The 23868-nt window shown below is 40.8% G+C and overlaps 1 protein-coding gene across 3 annotated transcripts in view; it reads left to right on the top strand.

Annotated features, from left to right (window-relative positions):
* The first annotated feature begins 4269 nt into the window (after positions 1-4269).
* LOC119914261 (nucleus accumbens-associated protein 2) overlaps positions 4270-23868 on the top strand; it is a 29762-nt gene continuing 10163 nt past the window's right edge. Inside the window, exons 1-3 of one of the 3 annotated variants that reach the window (XM_038733449.1) lie at positions 4270-4715; positions 22375-22556; positions 22671-23423. In XM_038733449.1, coding sequence (XP_038589377.1) covers positions 22445-22556; positions 22671-23423 — 865 coding nt within the window. In that variant the 5' untranslated portion in view covers positions 4270-4715; positions 22375-22444. Of the gene's footprint in view, positions 4716-20877; positions 21301-22374; positions 22557-22670; positions 23424-23868 lie in introns of those variants that run through there. The other 2 variants (XM_038733451.1, XM_038733450.1) reach the window with 2 other exon arrangements.

Here is a 23868-nt window from a genome sequence, read left to right as displayed (position 1 = left end):
TCATAAGAGTGTGTGACAGTTCAAATTGAGAACATCTTTGGGTCAAGTGTTCCATCAGTCGCCCTTCACATTGTTTCAGAGCTGCTCTGACAGACTTCTCTGTTTAGCTTCCTCCAGCACGCAAACACCAGCCACAACTAGACCCCACTGTTACTGCCAAGCATAACAATGGAAATGGCTGTGTCCCAATCACCTTATATAGCCTCATTTCCACATGGCATGAAGTATGCTTACAGGATCTAACGAGGGCACAACAGGTTGAGGCACTGAAATAAGCGGTTTACGCTTAACCTGGTATAATTGTGAAGATTTGAATTTTGCGTATGTGCTGTCATGCACAAGCATCAGCTTAGACTTCCATGTTTATCACCGGTTATTGCAGGAAACCAAGCAAAAGAGGCTGGAAACTCCCAGCCTGCCATCTTTAGATATGAACTTTCGACACAGTGGCCTGACTGAGACATGCTTGAGACTGGTATGGCCTCAGGCTGTAAATGGTTAATCGGGGGGCAACAATAAGCTTTTGTTCAGAGGATCAACACATCATATGCCTCATACTCTGAGCCAGGCCAAATTTCACCAGAGAAATAGAGAACATGAATCGTCTTGTGATGTCAATATAGTGCAATAGGTAGGCTTGATGATTAAGTCATGGCCTACTGATTTTCATTTCTTCTTTTTTCTTCTTTCTTTTTTTAAAGTTGTTTGCTTAGTCTGAATGACTTGCCATTTTTGTGTCTTGACCATTAATCAACATTGGTGCCACGTCTTCTATGTTAGATTACCTTCTTCCAGTCCAGACATTGAACCCTTGAACGCTAGCCTGGCATAGCCAATCAGTTCAATAGTTTCGCTTCTGGACATAATTGGATAGACCTACAACCAATCAAAGCAAGGAAACATGTGATGTTGCGTTGTTGGTCAATTAAAACTACCAAATCCTGTGGGAAATGCACAGCAAAAGCTTTAAGTGCAGTTCCTCTTTTAGTATCTGCCAGAGCAAATGAAACATGAACTCACAGATTTCACTGGCTCCCAGGATACTTGATTCATGAAAAATATATAACACAGTATGATGCGTTAATCTGTAAACCATTTAAATATCGAGCCTATGTTGGATCACCCTGAATGAATTAGAAACTGATGATTTCACACAATCATGTCAACTTCAGTCATGTCATTCACAGCGAACAAAATAAGCTGCCATTTTATTAGGCTACAGTTTTACTAGTTCAGCTGAACAATAAGCCATAATGAAAACCTTTAATTTCCTTATAAACATTAATGAGAATATAATTGTACTAATGGCATAGACCTAAAGTACAATGAGGTTATCATAAACACCACTGTTACCACAACCGCATGATTGTCCCTATAGGAATATTATAGTGGTACCATACACTTTTTAAATACCAAGAAGTACAATAAGGCCATCAGCCGACTGTAAGCTCATATAGAAATATCACAGAGTGATTCTTCATTATGGTACAGATAAATACATTTCTTTTGAAATTTGCAGAAGACTGGGTAGCACATACAAGTACTTTTAAACAGTGAGATGACAAAAGGTCACGGAATACATTTGACGGATCACAAGATGATGAAGGACTTAGGAAAGAAACATGTCTGCAACAAAAAACTATGACATCTATGGAAGCCCTAAGAGGCAAATGAGAAAAAATGTGGCCATCCATTTTCTAAATCTGATCTAAATTGTTTAAGACTTAAAAAAAAGAAGAAAAAAAGGGGGTTTGCCAGGATAATCTTTCAAAGTTCCTTAAAACATCTTTTATCTTTGAAACAGGTGCAAAAAATGTTTTGGCAGATGAAAAAAAAAGTTTTGCCAGGATCATTTTTTTAAGTTACTTTTTTTCATCTGTGAAAATAAAAACGTTTTTTGTCAGGATAATTTGTTGTTGTTGTTACTCATTTCATCAGGAAGAGGCTGGAGTGCACCACAACCCCGTGTTCTAAATAGCTTTTGTGTTTTATTCCAGGTGATTTTTAATATCTCCATGCACTCTAAACCAAGGGCAAACTGCAGTTCCTCGAATGGCCACTTGAGTTTGGCCCATTACGTAGTATCTGTATCTTAAAATTACAGCTTAAAAATTATTATTATGGTACAGTGACTTCAATAAGGTGACTAGTGTCTCTTTCATTGCTACTCCAGGCCCGGGGCCCTTGATATATCTCTATGTACCATTGAAATCCTGTGTAGGAAATCGATTGCAAGAACAGCATAATGCCTTACAGCACCACATCACACCAACAAACCTCTTCAGCAAGCTAGATATTAGAAGAAGCAAAGAGTATAGAATGTACAACATAAGTTATTTGGAAGAAGCTAGCTCAGTAATCTCAGTATGGATATTATGGCAAAGGCTGCGAAGAGGCGGAAGAAGACGTTCTCTGATATAGGCTTTTACTCGTTGGTGTGAGCGGTTGAACGAGTAAGCAATAACTTATTAGATCGCTTGCTATGCCAGTTTTGCTTGCCTGTCGAGAATTGCATGCACCTCCAAATAATGTTTTTAAATACTATAATATCCTTTGTGGGGTTCATCAATGGTGATAAATGATTCAAAGAATATATTTTATGAACGTTTAGAGTCGTTAATATTTTTATTCTACTTAGTAGAAGTAGCATTCATTGAGATTCAGCAAAAATATGCAGTGATAACCCCGTTTGATCAGTGTGCAGAGCAAAGTATCTGAAAAGGACCTTTAAGAGGTGAATTAATAATTCGGCGGGAACAGATGATGAAGGCTACCTGCCAAGATTTGCATCTACCTCTTTTCTCAGCACAAATGAGCGTTACCAGCCGCGAGGTGCATGAAATTCTCGGTATGCATTCAGAACTCTGCACAACCGGGCAGAAACTGCTGATGAGTCCTGAGTTACAAATTCGCTACATCAGAACGCCACATCCCACAAAAAAACAAGTCTTACAAAAGGTTCCTTTAAAATGCCCAACTTTACAACAGAAATAAATATGTTTACAGCCTGGTACAAAAAGTAGTGTTGGTCTCTATAGCTAATTTCCCCCTTCATGACAACTGTATGGGGGTCATTTTTCATCCCCATTTATATTATTTAAAGACTTAAATTTAGGCATAAATCAGGATGTAACCACCCACATTGAGCTTCACAACAACTCTTCAGAAACCAAGGGGGGACATCACGTACACTACGTCCATTTTTTATAAAGTCTATGCTCTAAACACATACGTAGAGATTGTGTTTGAGCAAGTTATGTAACATTACTGTCATGTCTTTCTTTTGGCTAGAAATGTATTTGAATATGCGCTAACCTGCCGTTAGCGTTAGCTATACTGGGGTAGTGGTGGACTTCTGCCTCTTGTGGCCAAAATGAGTATTACAAAAACAACAACAACAACAAAATTCACCTGCCAAGACTTTTTTAATCATCAGCTTTCACAGGCGAAAAATTATCCACAAACTGAGGTTGGGCACTGATTAAAATCCAAGTGAATACAAGTTTATTTTGATTTTTCTTGTTTGCATGTTAGTTCTAAAAGAGATAAAATGCAAGTGAACCCCCAAAATATCAAAAAACAACAATCAGCCATAAATAATTTAAAAAATCAAGGGAACCTCAAATCACTTGAAAACTCTTTTAGGGACTTTCTCACGCGATGTTTCATTTTATTTAGATTTTAATACATTTTCCAACACAGGGTAAGGGTATGGCTATTAGTATGAAGTATATTAATATACTGTGGGTGATACTCTGCTGTGGATATGTACAAAGAGTAAATCATGACAAGAAGTAACATATAGAATGTTAAACTATATTAAAATGTTAATGCAAGGTATTGTAAAATTTTAAATATAATTTTGCATTCTATGTCAATTGACCATGGTGACCAGAAAGATGTTAAAGACGAATATTCTGCCACTATGAAGTACAGCAGGCCCTGTAACAGTGATTTAGTGGGCTCTGGCACTGTGATATTGTATGCCTGCAGAAAAGAAAGTTGACTTGAGGTCACACTGCCAGCAGTTGGCGCATATAATTTAGCAGAATAGCACACATGCGCATCATGTAGCTTGAGCTGCCAACACGTAAGGACACGCGAGATAACCACACATGTAAATGTTCTCTAGGAGCACAACAAGGCAACCCTGTGTTACTTGTAGCTCCAAGTGTGCCCACACGTTGTGTTTTCGTAACACATTACACGCAGTGGTGGTCATCTGGTGGGTTTGTTATAACCTACAGTACAGTAGTCTGCACCTTTAAGGCCACAGGAGTGCACCGGGTTCATGTGTCCGTAAAGGCGCACGATATGACCGAACGCTGCTGACCGCGTAGACTACAGTAGGACAGTGTACCTACAGTAACCTGGCAGGTCCTACCAGAAATGTCTGTGTCTTTAAAAAGAACTCTTTACCGAGTGGTGCATGATGTCAGGCTGCTTGCAGTCCGTATACTGTTCATGTGAGCGGCGTTCACTTCCTGCAAAGGGACAGAAGCGGGCAGAGAGAGAAAGAGAGAGTGGGATAGAGAGATGGGGGACGAGCGGCCAAGATAGGACTAGAGTGATAGAGTGAGCCAGCGGACGAGGGGAAACCGGGGCCTGCTTCTTTTTTTTTTACACCCCGCAAACTTTATAGGTTATTCGAAGAGAAAGACCTGCCACATATGCGCCAGCTGACAGCCGCAGTTGATGGAATAGCGACATATCGGGTAAATATCCCCCCTCTGTCTTGGCTTGATGTTTACAGTGCCTGATTTGTATGACGCATAGGTTTTACCATGCATTATTCCCTCGCTTCTCCTCCTTTAGTTACGATAGGCAGCTGCACACGCCGGACAATCTGCTGACATTACAGCACGAGAGTTAATGCTGATAAAACTACCAGATAAACTTAGTGAGACTCTTAAACTTTCGTCAAGTAATGTCACGAAATGTAAAAGATTTTTTTTACGCGGAGGATGGCGGGTGATACCCGCAGAAGTGCAGCCTACCACGCGCCACTAGAAGAATTTAATCAGATTTGTAGTCTTTATACCACCCAAAATTGTAGTCTAATGTTAATGTTGGGCAGCACTTTTAAACCGCAGGAAATAGTGTTGTCATTAGTTTCAACTGGAGAAAGTGGCATGATATGATCGGTCTTGCATCACGATGAAGTAAAAAAATAAATAAAAGAAAATCCCCACCCATAATGCATCCATTGTAGTGCTAGTCCATATGTTGCATGATTGCTACAAGGACTACTGAAGTTGCTCGCGTTGTCAACATTATTTCACAAGTGGAGTGATCCAAATACAGTTGGCATCTCAAATCCTCAATCATAAGCATTTTCAGTTAGTTCTAGCTGCTTCTTTAAATTATGATTTTGATTTTAAAATAGCAACAGACATAAGACCAAGCTCTCTATAATATATATTCATTTCCAGAATGGCATGATATGGGCTATAACATGTTTGGGCTGTGAAACAACAAGGATCAGTAAAAAATAATAAGGTTAAGGATAGAAAAGCTAGAGCGATTGCAATATTAAGAATACATTTTAAAAGTTAAAAACAAGTTTCACTGCTGCACTTTACTGTTCCCTGCTGTAGTGTCAGATCTGTAGGTTGTGGATCTGTTAACCTTAACTGAACCCTGCAGGGAGCCATTTGACTATAGGCTACATACAATAAGCCCCCCCCCCCCCTACATGGGTGCATTGTGTGGCTTGCCGGCATGTAGCTTGTGGCAATTTTCTTCATTTCCTGTCACTTTCCTTCCCTCTCACATGCTCTCATTCTTATTCAAGTCTGCCGTCAAGCACAGTGTGTGTGGTTTTTTTTGTTTTTTTTCTCAAGATGACTGTAACAAAAAATCCCAACTATTTGCAAGTTTTGTTATGGTCTACGTATTATCTTTGTCATGCGGTAACAACCCAGACCAAGTGTGTAGCTCATAGTATATCTAGCAGCCTGGTCCCTGACAGGTGTCACACAGGTCAGATGTTAAAACTACTACTTAAAGCCTGATTTACAGAGTCATATGAATAATTTAAGTAGTGTGGTGTGAACATCACATCTTACATCCCTCACCAATTTACAGGTTTACAGTCTTGAATCCAACTTGAGAGTATTTGAGCATATTAGTGCATATCTGTTTCTGCTTCTCCTGTGTAAAAATATCATTGGGATAACAAAAAATATTGCACTTCCCTTGTGAATACTCAAATCAATGTGTATCTTTAGGTGTACCTGTCAGTCCTGTAAGACAATACAAAGACAGATTTTATCATGGTTGTTTATGATACCCCATAAACTAACAAGATGTACTGTACTTCCCTAAATTAGTATGTATCTATAGGTGTAGGCCTACCTGTCAGCCCTATATGAGATTTTACCAAGGTATTTTGATACCCCCCTCCAATACGGGGAAATCAGTGTGGGGTAATGCAGGATATGAGTTTGTACTGCCAAGATTCTATTCGGAGTTTAACACAACATACATGGAGAATGTGGGACTTTTTTTCTCTTTTTCTCTAAACGGAGGCCTTCCAACACCACTCGTCTTTGATTTGGAAGTCTGCCAAAGGATTGTGATGGCTCTCAACAGCTGTATTTGTCTGTGTATGTGCGTGTGTTGGCGAGTGTGTTAGCGTGTGTGCTCTCGCTGCGTCCCGGGATGCCCTTCCTCCATAGGCCTCACACTATACAGCATTCCACAAGGGGGCCCGGGGCTGTGTGCAAGTGGGGAGTGTCAAGGAGAGAGAACGACAATACAGTCTCAGATATAATTGATGCGGATACTGACAGAAAGAAGGAGAAAATACAAAGACTGTGAGGTTCTTGCCTCATTGAAGGTCTTGCCTCATCGCTTGTTAGGCCCATAAATGAACAAGAGTTGATGTTGTCTCAACACATGGACACTGTAAAAAAAAAAAAGAAAAAGAAAAAGGAGGTCCTCTATAAAATCCCTCTAGAGCTTTGTAAAAGATATACAGTAGCATTTGCCATCACTTGACTAACATGTCGACATGCTGGTTTTGGTCTCAAGCCTTACTGTATTTTACAATAACACACTAAAAAGAAGAGAAAAACTGCATGCTACATTTATAACCTGGAGACCGTTTTTGTCCTTGCTTCGTTTGCTCTGTGTGCGTGCCCTCCGCCTCGGTGCACTTTTCTTTGTACTGTATATGCATGCATACTCATGTGGGGAGTGTGTTTACGTGTGTATGATTTTCCTTTCCTGAGACAGTAATGAGTCATTGCTGATGGTATGCGATACAGGGCACCAGTCATACATCATATTCTCATACATCAGCGGAGGGCAGAGCCTGTTCTAGTTAAACTCTGATGGATAAAAGAAAAAAAAAAATACTGGTGTGTCCGGACTTGTTGGTTGCTGTTAATGAAACTGAAATCCAAACAGTTAGGATTATCTGTGAAGAAATGTCTTTCTACTGAATGTTAAGCCGCAGAGATCCAGTACAGATCAGTCCATCAAGAAATTCTGTGTATCTGCATGTTCTGGACTAATCAGTTGGTCTCCACTCTACAACACTTTACACAGTAGTTTCTGATTGACTGTGTAGGTGTCAAGGTGGTTTTTCCTTGCAAATTACACTTAACTGTTTCCAGCTCTGTATGGCATGGGTTCTGTTTTGGCAACATGCATATGTTTTCTCTTGTAGTTTTTCCTCTTTTTTTAGTTTTTTTTTTTTTTACTCTTAAACTATTTAACATACCAGAGAGAGACTGAATAGAAAGTAAGATAGCTTGTGTCTCTTCTTAGTGCAGTGATAGGACTAGAGTTCAGTATAAATGGCTGGTAAGTCTGTAAATCTGAGATCATTTTGATGTTCACCGTCCAAAAAGCTTTAAAGATACAAAAGCTTCCTGTAGAGAAAGAGTATCCACTCAGCTCCATGTGTGGGTTTAAAGGGTTATAGGTTCTCAACTCTTGAATAGTAAACAAAATTAGATGCCCCGGTGACCTCGCCTTGTCCACATATTTTCTTATTAAAGACAAAATTAAGTTGGGAGTCACACCAAATCAAATTGACTGCTAAATGGGTGAACTTGGCAGCTAAATTACCTCCAAATGGCCGATGTCCTGCTGGTCCGTCTTGCAACTAATAGCTGCCCAGTAGGTCACATTTGTCACCCAAATCAATAGTAAAAATTGTTTGGTCAGGAAGAGGGAAAAGAATCAAAAAGAGAGCTCTTTAGTTGTTAAGTTGTCTATATATATATATATATATATATATATATATATATATATATATATATATATATATATATATATATATATATATATATATATATATGTGTGTTTAAGACCTCACTGATACAGTTGGCACCAGAAGATTTGCATATGCATGTGTCACTTTTGACAGTATTAGTTTGCTGCCCCTACTTGCGTGCCACATGTTGATGGTGGAAAAGGTGCGTTCAAAACCCACAACAAAAAGGGTTGGGCAGTTCCTCGAATTCACTGCTCATTTAATATGTAATGTGGTGGAATTTATTTCTGGGAATTTGCTACAAGCTTTTGTCGGTCCCTCCTACATTCCACCTTACTCGAGGAAAACACAGATTTGAGATTAAGATAAAACATAAAGAAATATGGGTGGTTGTAAATGAATTTCTTATTCCCCCAGTGGTTTGTTGTCCATGCAGAGATAATTATGTAGCTAATGGATCTACGTTTCTGATACCATAAAGTACAAATAGTCCAGTTTTGCTTTTTTTTTGTCATTTACTATGCACAAACACACACTCGCACAGTGCATTTATGTGCATGCTGAAATACAGAAAAGTGGGGAAATAATGCGGGAGCAAATGAGAGAAAGAGAGGATCAGCAAAAGCCATTAGGAATCTTGCAGTGTAACTGATTTAGGCTGCTTTGGCTCGCTATGTGCTTTTCAGGAAGCCTTCCAAGAATTTAGACAATGAACAGTAAACATGGCATGTTCCTCAGAACAATTCCACATTAGATCTCAAGATCACGTGTCTCTTTTTTTTCTCAGAATCGACAGCCCCCACACCACAGTACATTGCAGATAACTGTGGCAGCTACATTTCATGTTCCCTGTGTATGTACTGTACTTACACTTGACAAGGAGCTCACACAAACTGACTAATGTGCAGAATCTCTCTGTCTCTCTCTCGCTGTCTCACTCTGTCTCAGAGATTTCTGGTAAGTGACATGTTTGGCCGTTGGCATAATGCCTAGCAAGATCACATGGCATGAATGTTGTGCCTGTGTTGTGTGAGTGTGTGTATGTGTGTGTGTGTGTGTGTGTGTGTGTGTGAGTGTGTATGTCTGCATTTTGTGCTTGAGTAGAAAAAAAGAAAAGAAAGGGAGCCTGTGCACATTTGATTGTTCCAAGTATTTTCAGCTTGAATAGGAGCACGTAGCCATAGCAGAGAATTACAGAGTGCTGAGAAGTATGACGAGGATGTGTTTCTGTTACAGTCATGAGATCGCATTCTCAAACAGGAAGGAAAATTAGATTTTGCACAATAATAACTTAATAGTCAAAGCTATTTTGCTTCATTTAATGGTATTGTGGCATCAGGACATACATAATAAATCAAGAGTATGTAGCCTTACAGAGAGTTTACTTCACTTTAAAGTAGTGTGCATTAGGAGCAATTCTGAAAAGCTTAGATGATTTCCAAGTTGTTCATACTTGTGTAATGATTCTTAGTATTACCTGGTACTTGATTTCCAGTCCTAGAACCTTAGTTGAACTCCTTTTGTATATTCAGTTTACCGTACGTCAAGGCTCACAACCATAAGGTCACTGGCATTCACTTAAGCATCTCTGGAGAAAAATGTGTGGGCTTAAATACACTTTTTAAACTCCCCCCTTTTGTTGCAAAGGCTTCATTGTAACAGAAGACAGTTGCCTGAATAGGTTTAGAACAATTTTCTCAGATCCGTAGAGTTTCAGTGAGGGGACATTAGATTTACTGTGAAAGTCAAACCTATAATTCCGGGGGATGACGCACACAGTCATGCACAAACACACACGCACTCACAAACACATAAATAAACCCCACAGAATCATGCAGATACACACACACACACACACAGAAGTAGACAGAGAGAGAGAGCACTGTGGATGGCATTTATCCTTGCAGCCCACCTCAATTTTCCATGCTCTTTTGCTGTGTGCTGTACATAATTAAATTGCTGCAAACTTCAAGCCTCTCTCAAGACTGCTGCCAGTAAACAAAGCTTGCTAATTAGTGTATAAGGTAGTAAGTGAGGAAAGCAAATAGGCTGGCCCCTTTTTTTGTGGCAATGACCTGTCCTGTATGTGCTCTTCATGTCCTAACAGCCTGGCAGAATGCTGGTAGGGGCCAGTGGAAAAAGACAGGAATCTGAGGCAGGTAGTTTTCACTACACATCCCCCCCACTATTCCCATTTCCACAGCTAACATGCGTTAGCAATTACTGCTAAATCACAGCATTACCTACCTGATGCTAAGACTACAATTGTGTTCCCTGCATAAGGTGGAAACAACACAATTTTATCCTGACATTTATTGGTTTCCAATATATTTAAATGCTAGAAATTTGTTTTGTGATTATTTTGATGGTAACAGTTAACATTAGAATCCCTTAATGTACTGTTTTTGTACACTTATTTCTAAATAGTAAAGTAATACACTGACATTTAGGGAGATGTACTCGTTTTCTTGCCGAGATTTAGATTAGAAGATTAATTCCCCTCACTTCTGTCCTTTCCATATGTAACTACAGCCAAGAGATGGTTAGCGCTTATAGCATCAAGACTGGAAACAGGGAAAACATCTAGCTGCCAAAGATTTAAAAAAGAGAGAGAGAAGAAATCTGTCTACTAACACCTCCAAAGCTCACTATTTAACACACTGCATCTTTGTTTTGTTTCATCCATACAAAAAACGTTCATTGTCTGGCAACCTCACAACGACACCAGTACTCTGCTCACGGGAAGTCACTGCTCCTAGCCAAGAAATAGTCCAGCACACAACCAACCCCCCGTAAAAACCACACTTTTTTTGTAACATTTAAACAAATGCAATATTATGTGTTAAATTAGTGAGCTTTAGAGATAGATTTGGTAGATTTTTATTTATTTTTTTACCTATGGACAGAGCAAGGCTAACAGTTTCCTCCTGTGTCCAGTCTTTGTGGTAAGCTAAGCTAAGTGGCTGCTGGCATAGTTCCTGGAAACACTATAGAAATCTGTTTTGTAAACACTTCTGTCTTATGTGTGTTCATTTTGTGGAACATACCATGTTTTAGCTGCTGCAATTCTGACTTGAGACAGAGATTATCCAGCTCCGTCTGCGTAGGTCAGCCAGGCTCCTTTTCAGTGTTTTACCAGTGTGACGAGGTAAATGGGGGTGACATGTTATTTGAGCACATGTATGCTAGCTCAGTCTGGTGCTGACTGGAAGACTCTTAGGTCACATTAAAGTGTGTGTGCGTGTGTGTGTGTGGGTGGAGGGTCGGTTGGAGGGGTGTATGCACCCAAAATAAATGTGAATACTGCTGTGCACTTGAACGTCTTTTATGATACATGGTAACACTAACCAACATTATGATTTTTATTATGGGAAAGCTTTGCTGCATGTCATAAGATCTTTATTTTGATTCACCTACCCTGATCATGACATCAAACAGCATTTTGTTCCCCTACTGTTTTGTGTTGTTTTGTTTTTTTGCCCATGCAGTAGAATGAATTAAAGCATTCTGTCTGCTCTAATTGAAAAATGTACATGGAGCACTCAGTTGATGTGGGCACTGCTCTCTCTGTATGTCTTTGTGTGGGTGTGTGTTTGTCTGTAGACAGTGGGGCACTGATGCTGAAAGATGTGTCCTCATTTCTGTATTGCACTGGGCTCCTCTGGCGGTCATGTTGTGCTGCTGTGATGTCATGCATGTGTCACTGCAGAACATTCAGCTCAGGAACGACAGCGCGGGCCGATCAAAATGGCATGTTTATTCTCTCCATATCTACGCTCCCTCTCTACACTCATGTGTCACTCTCTTCCTGCCACTCACTCATTTACTCATTGCCGGCGCTATATGCGCTTGAAAATTTAACAAGTAATTTGTCCTTCAAGTTGTTTTGTCATTATGCCCCCTCTTGTTAGAATCCAATTTATTTTGTTTTTAATGCGAGATACTTCATGAGGGGAAAGAAGCTGAGGTTTTGCTGGGGAGGAATAAAACACTGCTTTCACACTTAAAGGTGCGACAATCCTATCAGAGCACAACCTCTTTTTATATGTTTTTTAAATTCCTCTCACCTACAATTGACAGTGTTGCTGGAGCTGTTTAATTGTTCCTCGATGAATAGCTACCTGCATAACCTGTCACATTCTTTCAATGTGTGAATACCTATAGACCTATTCATTGAAATTGCAACGTGTCATGTGTTTCCAACAGGTAAATACCTATAGAACTCCTAACATTAAGAAATACTGCAGGAGGAAGTAAACTTGCACCCAATTAGACACGTTCATATTTGAAGTCCTGAAATGGTCCATAGAGTTAAATGGCAGAAGGTAATGAAAGGGGGTTTAAACTCAAACTAGCAAATAAGAGCTAGTGACTCAAAGGAACACCCCAAAAAAATCTCCAAGTTACATTACAGGTATTTTCAGATGACTTCCATTTTGGTGGTCAAAATGTTAATAATAATAATAATCATCATCATTTGTTGCTAAGCTTCTTTTATTACTTTCACTAAACACTCTGTGTATTTCGTCTATTCCTGTTATTGGTGTCAAATTCTCCCAACAAATACAAATGATGCTGTATGAGCTTTAAATGCGCGGGAACCACCTGTCAGTAGAACCGATTAAGCTCTTTAGATGAGTACTAAAACAGCAAATCCAGCTGGCTTTGACTTCTTGATTGCATTTGACCTGGATGACTAAGAATCTCCATAGACAAAGATCACAATGCTAATGTAAAGACCAACATATCCACCACAACAGTCTGCAACAGATGAGTGGAAGATGAATGTTGGGTATGGTAAACACCTAAAATGTTAAATATTTCTCGTTTAGTGTCACCATTAAACGTACTCTATAAAGTTTTTGACCACATTTTTATGAGTGGGTCCCAGTTTTGGGTTTGATGCAATCCATACTCCTGCTACTGGATCCACGCTATTCCACTGATAAACAGTTGGTGGTACTAAACATAGCAATGCGCCGACCTAGGCAATAAAGAAGACGACTGCAAGCTAGCAAACGTAAATGTAAACAGGGCTGCAACTAACGATTATTATCATTATCGATTAATCTGTCGATCATTTTCTAGATTAATCGATTCGTTGTCTGGTCTAGAAAATGTCAGAAAATGTCTCGGTGTTTCCAAAAGCCTAAGATAACATCCTCAAGTGTCTTGTTTTGTCTAGAACACAAAGATTCACTTTACTGTTAAAGATGAGCAAAGAAACCAAAAAATATTCACATTTAAGAAGCTGGAATTAAAAAAAATGTGGTCCTTTATTGCTTAGAAAATGACTCAAAACAATTAATCGATTATCAAAATAGTTGCAGATTAATTTAATAGTTGACAACTAATCGACTAATCGTTGCAGTTTTAGATGTAAACAATTCCAGATTTGAAAGAATAAGAGGTGTTTTAAAGAAATGCCATCAGTGGGTCAATTAGGACTCAAGGATGCACACAATGTGTTATGGTGAGTAACACTGAACATAAACATAGTTTTGTTTGTTTACAAGAAAACTCAACAGGGCAGCTTTAAGTACTGCTGGGGCAATAGGACATTTTGAGTTACTGAAAAATCAAGACAAAACAATCAATAAACAGCAACATTTTGATTATTGTTTTATATCCAAGTCAGTATTCAACAGATCAATATTAGAATCCATTTGGTATGTACAATAAAATCTGTATTTCCTCACCCATTCCATTCACTTGGTGTCTCTTTTCTGTATAGGATGTGTGTGCGCAGGATCACCAATGATCTGCTTTTATTTCATGGTGATACATCCTATTTCCTCCATGTTTTACTGTCTCATGCACCATGAAATCAAATCATGTTTGGAACAAATGCATAGGGAGTGTCACCACTGATGCACATACACTCGCAAACGTACAGACCTCCTGTGAAATCTAACCTAATTGTAGTCATTGTGTGACAGTCAGTGACACTCAGCAGGCCATCTCATGGCCCCTGTTGTCCCCAGATGAAGGTCATCCTGAGGTTTTAGGGCCCTGTGCTTTTGAAACAAAGTGCAAGCACCTGCACAAATCCACCGTGTTTTAGCATACTTGAGTATCAAATGTCTTGTGGCCAGGAGCGCTAGCACAGCAGTGATACACCTGCTTTGTAATTGTACTTGCAAGAATAAATTATCATGGTGCTCTGAAGGCTGGCATCAACTATAGCCAATTAGCTCCTTCTTAAACCAGTGCACGCCCTGCCTTGGCACAATCACAGTTTGGAGATGAAGGAGCACATGCAAGATGCCACAAAAGCTTCTCCCAAGTGTAAACCGATGTCTTTGTCAAAGCAGAGTCACAAGGCAGGAGTACATCACCCCTACTGTGATGCCAAGGGCAAAATGTTGTTTGTTTCAAATGGAGTTCACTTTCTGGAGATGGACAGTTATCTGTTCATGTACACCTAACTTTGTTCCCACAAAAAAGTTTTATAATTTTCTCTGCTGCTTGATTTATAAAGCTGTGATCACACTGTTGCCAGTTTCGTAGGTACACCAAGCTAATGGAGTCTAGAACAAAAGCCTTGCATTAAATCCTATCTTAGTGAAGATTAACATAAGAAAAAACTGCATAACTATCCTCCTTTTTTTCTGGACAATAATTTTCATACAGTCCCTAGTGGTGCAATGAAACTGCAATTAAAGATGCCACAAATACCCAAAATGACACCAATATTAGTTTTGCTCTCCACTGACTAAGTCCTGTCCCAGAAATCCCCAAAATCTGAAGAAAATCTGCCTGAACCCATCCATACTGATGCAGAATATCAGTGCAAGCCAGCATGAAATTAGGACCCGTAGGCTCATGGAAAATGTATAGTTCTGTGTTATATTTCGGACACCCACCAGTCACATGGCAGCTGCAAGCCGATGCCAATGTAGAGGATTTATTAGTAAGAAACCGAGAGATATCACATGACAGTCATGGTGCAGTATACTGTGTCCTTGTGTGAACACACAAATGCTGCTGCTTAACATACACACACTGATTCTACTGATGCCTCCTGAATAATTTTTTGTGTTTGTGGACTCTCTCTTCCTTCATTTTCTTCCTGTGCTGCTTACGTGGCTTCCTTTTAAGTTGGAAATCTGGAGGGGAATTTTCGGTCTTGTGTCAGTGTTTGTTCAAAATATCTCAGTCTTGCGTGAGTCCTGGGCCTGAGTTTCCTTGCCGCTCTGACGTCACACGTGTGTGTTGCCATAAACTGGAACGACCTGTAGGCCCCCGTGGTTCTGCAATATGAGCTTAGTATTACCGAAAAATCTGTATTTGTCTTTGCTTTTTAGCGCTTTCCCCTGTTGTTCTCATGTTGTACTGTATTCTCTTCACTTTTCCGCTGTCACGAAGCAGGGTTTTCTTTACCAAAAAATGGCAGTCTGGGAAGCCTTCTTGGTGGAGCTGACATTTTGGAGTCAATAATGTGGAGGTGGAATCTCTTTTGATTAGAACAAAGTGTTAGTTTGTTGATATTGCTTGGCTTCGACTGTTGCCTTACTCTGAAAAGCAGGCACCAAATGCATGCAGCATGCAAAGGAAATATACCATATACCAAGGTATTGCCCATTATGATCAAGTCTTGAATGGGAATGTGATTGACACAGTCTATCAAGTCTGTGTAGCCTTCAGCATTTTCTTTTTGGGCCTCTTTTTACTTTTTGTCATCATGGCTCAAAAAGGTTTCTCATCCAGAACTCTTTTTGAGCTTTACCTTTTGCTATCACTCCGCCTCATTTCCCTACTCCTCTCTTCTCCCTGTTACTGTGCTTTGTCAACTTCTCTCTTGTTCTTTTCTATTTGCATCTTTCACAAACACTCCCTCTCTCTGTCCTCTCTGCTTTTGTTCGTCTATCGCCTCTATTCTACTCCTCCTTTCCGCCACTCTCAGTTTAATCTCCCCTTATGTACCTTTCAATTTTCTCGCTCCTCTATTTCTATTTCTCTCCCAACTGAACACCCTGCAGCCATCATGTATGTTCAAGGGTATGTGGGCTGATATGTTTGTGTGTGTGCAGCCATCCCGATGTCCTAGTCACCAGAGTGTGGTGTGATGTAGTAGCCGCTGCTACTGTTTGTTTGTTTACCTCCCACAGCCACTTGGAGTTCATTAGCAATGCCTTTGCCTCAGGAGGATCACTCACACTCACAAGCGCACATGCACGCACAAGCACACGCACACTCTCTTCCTCAGTCATTCCCACTGTCTGGTTTTCTCTCACTCACATCACCACGGCTACAAGCTAAACTGACAGGTAGCCCACCATAACAGGAGTTTTCTGTCACAACTTTGTGTTTGATGAAGTCCACGACTACTGTCAAGTGAAGTGAAGTGAAGTGAACTTGCTGCTGTGCTGTCTTCCTCTACAATGCTGCTGCAGATTTACATATGTATATTTGTGTATACATGTGCGCATGTTAGTAGTCATCCCTTGTCCCTGCACTTGAAAATGGATGGATATTACTATTCATTTTGCACAAATGACAACTGACAACTTTGACTGAATTTAGGGGATATTCATGGTGACCACTAATTACAGTACAGCAGGCAATAATATAGTATGTGATTTCAAATCACCAAAATTGTGAATGTCTTACAAATCCAAGTTTCAAACTGCTGATTTAATTGTCTGATAATGATAATGTAATAATTCTCCGTGGGTTCTTTGACATGACACATAGTTGTTTGATACTTTATTATTATAACAGTATTGATTGTAAGTGCTTTAATTGACAGCTGACTTCAGATTAATTGTCATGGTAATGTTACATATAAACAACAAAAGTCCAGAAAACTCAAAGTGGTTATATTGTATTTATCAGGACAAATTAATCAGACAAGAAATAAATTATCAGGCACTGATGTATAAACATTTTTTTACATTTAAAATTATCTAACTTGTGACAAGTTATTATGATACATGTTTTACGTCACATCATCCAGCCGTTTTATGTGGTTTTATACATAACATTATATTCACATGGCCACAAGTTACATTATTGGTGTATATTGAGTGAATACAAGTGGAAAGATACCAGACAATATTCAGCCCACAACAAATCATTTCATAGTTGTCTGTTTGTTACATAACTGTGCTGTGTGAATCATAGGGAGATTTTTTTTTCCTGTTTTTTTTTTTTTTTTTAAATAAAAGATGATTTTGATCCTGACTATGTGCAGACAACTTCACCCAGCGGGGTCTATACACAGAGAATGATGTTGCATTATAAGCAGTGATAAGCAGCCTCCCTCACTCACTCACTCACTCTCTCTCTCTCTCTCTCGACATCCCATAATGATACTCAGACAGACTCAGGCAGACACTCGCTCGGTCCCGATTGGTAGAACTGTTGCCAGGGAGCGTTGCCGTCTCAACGTGGATAGAATCTGTTGTCTGGTACACTTTAGACATGAGAACAACTGCAGGATCTGAATATTTATAACGAAGGGACTGTTCATATTGAGATTGTATAGAGGCAACATAGGCGAGACGGGAAGGAGCTCCTATTGGGCTCACTTCAAATTTTTCTTTTAGTTTAGTTTTGTGGATTGCTGTACTCTAATTGAGATATTAATTAATGGTACCCTGTATCAGTATTTGTCTTTGTATGTTTGTCTTTGTTAGATTTTGTTATCTACATCTTGAATTAAAAGTTAGTGTGACACCAACTTACCTGTAACTTCAAGACTATTCCATAAAGTGCTAAATGGTGAAGGCATGAATCATAGTTGTGTATGACTTTTATGGTTTTATGTCTGAATGTTACTCCATTGTCATTTGGTAGGTAGCTACAGTATGACTCGTAATTAAATCTGTGTGTATGTTCGTGTGTGCATGTGTGTGTGCCATCTGGCGAATCGTCTCACTTCTTCATATTATTCAAATATGCCTGGACCTGCTGTTACAGTTAATAACACTGTGCGTAGGTATGAATCTTTGATTAAAATGGATGTAACACATTCCAACAAAGCAGACAACGACAATCAGAACCGCGTTCAAATTTCATATCTCAACTCAGAAGCACACACACACACACGCCTGACATACAGTGCCAAAAGTCACAGCCGAGTTTATAATGATGATTATAAAAACACGCCTTGGTGTGCGAGAAACTTTGACATGGAAATGCAAACACACGCAGAAGGAAATGAGGACACAGGCAGCAGAGAGGCATACCCACTCGTTAGCAAGTTGAGGGAGTGCATGCCTTATATTTTTTTATCAGGGATGTGCAAAGTCTATATTTAATGCAGGAGGAGGTTGCAATTTCCGTGTGAATGTTTTTTGCGCGTGTATATGTGCGCTTAAATGTGCACGTGTGCGAATGTGCGCGCTTACCATCATGTGCATGTATGTTTGTTTCATATTCATTCGTGCATACATTTACATGAACATGCAGCTGTGTGTCTGTGTAAATGTGCTTGCTGCCGTCCTGTCTGCCTGACTCAACATATTCTCCGTTCACTCTCCTTTGCTCCCCCCCCCCCCCCCCCCCCCCATTCCCCTCCCCCCCCCCCCTCCCCCCCCCCCCCCCCCCCATTCCTCTTTCCCCCCACCCCACCCCCTCCACTCCCTCTCGCTCTGCCCGGCTGGCACGTACATGCATGTCTGTAGACTCTGTACTGTGCTTGCTGCCGTGGCACGCGCCAACCTCACTGCAATGCAGCCCTGTGTGCATTAATTGGCAGAGAGACAGTGGGTATGTGGTATGCAGGGCGGAAAAGAAAGAAAAAAAGGAGAGGGGAGAGCGGAGAGGCGATGTAAGGACACAATAGTCACAATGACTGATGGACGGACCGATGGACAAGCAGCTGTCTGGCAAGTTCACAGAGGGACAGACAGACAAACAAACAGAATGTGTATCGCTGAGTGTGCACAGGGAGATTACCTGACTGTGTGTTAGCGTGCGTGTGTGTGTAAGAGAACAGCGGGCGTGTGCATATGTCTGTTTGCATTAGTGTGTTTGCGGATTTGTGTCTCCTGCGTTTGACTGTGCTTCTTGTGTGTGCTCACTCATGTGTGCCTGTGTCTGTCGTGCAGATATCACACTGCTGGGGCAAAGCTCTCTAAACCAAAGTCTGACTCACTGTATTCAACGCTTTGTGATATCCTCCCTTTCATATTTCCGCTGTGACTGAAGAGTAAAAGTTTGCTCAGTTTAGCACAACTTTCTCCACTTGAGGTTCCTTTGGCAAAAAAAAAAAAATTAACTGCAATGTGTCTGGATACTTTTTTTTTAAGATTGTGTATTGTGAGGTGAAAAGATGGATTTTGAATTAATTTTATGAAATGTTTACTGTCTTCATGTCTCTTCCACCAAATGCAGCACAGAGGTCAGAGAGCTTCCTCTGTTGTGTTGTTGCTCTGACATGCAAGAATAACATTTACGTGTGTGTGTGTGTGTGTGTGTGTGTGTACATACTGTTAAAATGCACATACTCATCTGTCACAGCAATTCAGCGCTCCTATCCTCCCACACACATATTTCTGGAAGTTAACCTCTCTGTTAGCTGTTGTCTTTTATCTTTCCTTCCTTCTGTCAAAGGCTGTGACATCTGGCTCCTGTCCTCACTTATCCACATCAAGCAACATTTCGGGAGGCCTTCCATGTTCTGGTCCCCCCCAAAAAAAACTAAACACCAGAAAACACAGAAATGTCATAAGAATAAGCTGAGCCACCAAAGTGGAGGCGTAAATTAATCATTTCATTTATCAATTCATGTAGAAATACAAAATAGTCTTGCGTGAAGACAGAACTTCTCTCCGCTTGTGTGTAGGTGTTTGGCAGAGAGGTCCTTGCATGATTCAGAGGAAAATACACAACACTTGCTCAAAAGTAAACCCTTTTATTTTTAACGATTGTCTTCCACAGATTGTAAGAAAATGGGAAATGCCTTGAAATGACAGTGTTTTTGATGAACCTTTCTGATTCTACAATTGGACGCATTAGCGGGTTACTGCATCGTGTATATTAAAGCTTCCAGTTTATCTTTTACCAAGATGTGACGCATTCTCTCCAGACTTGCGTCAAACAGGGATTTCAGAAGTTTCAGTATTCGATGTCAAATTAATTAATGGTGGCTATGACCTCTGTGAGCTTTTCTCATTTCTCTTTTGTCTTAGTCATTCTCCCTCTTTGTGTTAGACCATATAGGCGTGTGTGTCCAGGGGCAAGTGGCAGAAGTTGCTTCAACCTAATTGTCTTTCTCTACTCGTACTGTCCTTAAATGACTTTCTCTCTGTCTCAACTCTCCCCTCCCTCCCTCCCTCCCTCCCTCCTCTGCTTCTCTCTAGCTCTGCCCAGTCTCTGTCTCCGTCTGTAACTGTAGCCTGTGTTTTTCTCTCCCTCCCACTCCCTGCGACGTATAGATACTGCATTGATCAGACACACGCGCGCAGACACATGCACACACACACACGCACACACTGAGCCTCCCACTCCTTTCATCATTGATTCGCTCCGCTGTGCTCTGCTTTCTTTCTTTCTCCCCATTCTGCCCCCCCCTCCTTTCTCTCTCTCTCTCTCTCTCTCTCTCTCTCTCTCTCTCTCTCTCTCTCTCTCTCTCTACAGCGGCACTTGTTGAATTCAACCCTTGGAGAATAGAGGGGGGGGGGGGAGAAACAGAGAGAGATAATGACAGGGAGGCAGAGGGAGGCTTTGAGACAGCGCTAGAACAGACAGTGAGCAGAGAGAATGGGGCTTTGGAGGATATAGAGATAGAAGATAGGCTGGGGGAAGACAGACAGACAAAAGTCAGGCTAGCAGAGAGAATCATCTTTTGAGTCAGCGGGAATGACACTTTAAGTGAAAGAGAGAGTCGACCAGACGGAGTACATCAGAGTGCTCTCCTTCCATCTCTTAACTCCTCCTCTTCTGTCCTGGTCCTGACTGCTGCTGGTGTGTTTTTGTGTGCCAGGACTCTATGGTGTGTTTTTAACCAGAAGACTGGCTTACACAGGTCAGAACTGTCTGGGATAACAGTGAGCGCCTTTTTCTACATTTGTGCATGTGTGAGAGACTGTTAGCAGAGCAAAGTCGTGTGCTGGTTTCTCCAGGTGAGTGCTTGTGTGCCAGAGTACACAGTAATTTCCCTATGCAGCTTGTACTGTATGTGTGTGTGTGTGTGTGTGTGTGTGTGTGTTTATGTGTGTACACTTTTACATAAGTATGCCAGAGTGCATGTCTGTATGGAGTGCATGAAGTGGGAGAGAGAGCAAGAGAGAGAGAGAGAGAGAGAGAGAGTGTGTGTGTGTAAGAGAGGCGGTGACATTTTTTTCAGTTTGTATTCCTGGAAACTGTTCTGCAGCATTGCTTAATAATGAAACTAGTGCGTATATGTATGTGTGTGGGTTGGTGGGGAGGAGGAAAAAAAAACAATGACACAAGGTACAGGGAAGGAAAGAAGGTGCAAATAGGCCTGGAGAATGTTACTGAGGAGCAGAAAGGGGAGCTACTGTATCTAAGTTAATGTGAAATTGTGTATGTGACATGAGTTGTGTTGTTTTGTTGAGTTTAGAAAGAGGACAATTGCTGACAAAGGTGTAGAGTCAGCAAAATAAAAGAGTATCTCTAAACTGTAACATGGAAAAACTGGTTGTATTCGGTGTGGTTCAAAAAAGTTGTTAAGGCTGACTTACAGGTCATGAAAGTCCATGCTGCAGGTCTGTTGTTGATGATGCATTAAGTGCAATACATGGAACGAGTCCAAGGTTCTAGGAACTTTAGTCATGTAAAACAACATAGCCTTAAGCCTAAAGGTATTTCACAACGTTCTCATGTACCACGGGCACGGCATTGTTTTCGCTTATTTTTTGGTTGGACTGACTTGACTCCTCCTTTCGCTCTACTGCCTCTACTCTCTCACCCACTATCTCGGCATATCCATCTCTCTTTCACACACCTCTCACTTCTCCTTCAACTGTATTCATTTTCTCACTTCATCTCAACTCTATTTCCATTCTTGCGCTTTGCTCGTCCTTTAAAATTCTCTCAATTTTCCCTTCTCGCCTCTCTACCTCCCTCTGGCATGTCTTTTCATCTTTCACGCATTTTCTATTCACTCCTTATTTATCACTGTATTTTTCCTCCCCAACGCATTCTCCATACCTTCTTTCTTTTTTTTATTACAGATGCCTCTCTCAGTGGCAGAGTCTGCAGGAAAAATCTGAAGCACCATCTTCCTTTTCTTCTGCGGCCAACATGTCCCAGCAGCTCCATGTGGAGATCCCGAACTTTGGAGCCACAGTTCTGGGCTCCCTTAATGAGCAGCGCCTGCTGGGACACTACTGCGATGTATCCATCCTGGTCAAAGGTTGGTTAGTAGGAAATCTGGAGATTTTATTTTATTTACAGAACTTTGAATGATATTAGATTTTTTTAAATAAAGATCTCACTTTTTTCCTGTTCTGTTATTTCTATCAAACAGGTCAGGCTTTCAAAGCCCACCGGGCCGTTTTGGCTGCCAGCAGCCTCTACTTTCGTGACCTCTTCAGCAGCTCCACCAAGACCCAGTTTGAGTTGCCCTCCTCAGTCACACCGGCTTGCTTTGAGCAGATACTCACTTTCTGCTATACAGGGAAGTTAACAATGGCAGCTAGTGAACAGCTGGTGGTCATGTACACAGCTGGCTACCTCCAAATTCAGCATATAGTTGAAAGAGGCATGGACCTAATGTTCAAGGCGAACTCACCTCACTGTGACTCGCAAACTGCAGGTACCTTAGAGGAAACAGGATCCGAGCCGCAGAGTCCTTGTAATAACGGTAACGGCCTTGCGGTGGCTGCCCTTTTGGGAACCCCGGGCTGGTCTCCATCCCTACTCATGCCGCACCGTAAGATTAAACTAGAAGGGGGTGACCCAACACCCTTGACAATACCCTCGACACAAAGCAAGATTTCGTCTTCGGAGTTGGGGAGTCGTTTGGCCAGGGCCAGTTCACTGTTCTACACGACGGCTGGTGGGACCCACATCCCTGGTATGCCTCCTTACCACCTTCAAGGGGCCGGTGGCGGCGGGGCAGGAATTGAAAGGTCAAGTCCTGGAGCATCCAGCCTGCCAACCACTGATAGTCCTACATCCTACCAGAACGAGGATGAGGAGTTTGAAGAAGAGCCCTATGATGGGATCACAGAGGATGCCTACAGTCATCTCTATGGACGTTCGGCTAACCCATACGGGAGTGAGTATTATGTTACATTGATGCTTTTAGAAGATCTTTGTGAAGTGTCGCAGTGCTTAGGTGTATTTCAACCAAACCATTGGCATGTTTGGTGGAGAGCACTCATCACTGAAGCTTCACTCTGGAACCTTCTAAAACTTCTAAAAATACATTATGGTCTCATTTATAGTCAAAAAGTAATATTACATTTTTATCTCACAACAAACTCAATAATAATTTATTCCACTACACTAACTTTTATCATGTTTATTTCTTAACTCCAGTAAATTAAAGTAGTTTAAAGGAAAAACTGGTCAAATGACCAAATTCTAACAAGACAATCTCAATGGCAAATCTCGCTTCACTTTAATCTTTCTAGTCATGTAAGATCTCACTGAAAGTGAATTACTTTTTCCATTTGCCCTTGGCTCAGATGGAGGATATTCATTTGATATCAGACCAATCT

This window comes from Micropterus salmoides, unplaced genomic scaffold (assembly GCF_014851395.1).
Source record: "Micropterus salmoides isolate LMB-PRFRI ecotype aquatic unplaced genomic scaffold, ASM1485139v1 Ms_hic_scaffold_20, whole genome shotgun sequence".
NCBI lineage: Eukaryota > Metazoa > Chordata > Actinopteri > Centrarchiformes > Centrarchidae > Micropterus > Micropterus salmoides.
The sequence above is the reverse complement of the archived record's forward strand: the minus strand, read 5'-3'. Positions and strand labels throughout refer to the sequence as shown.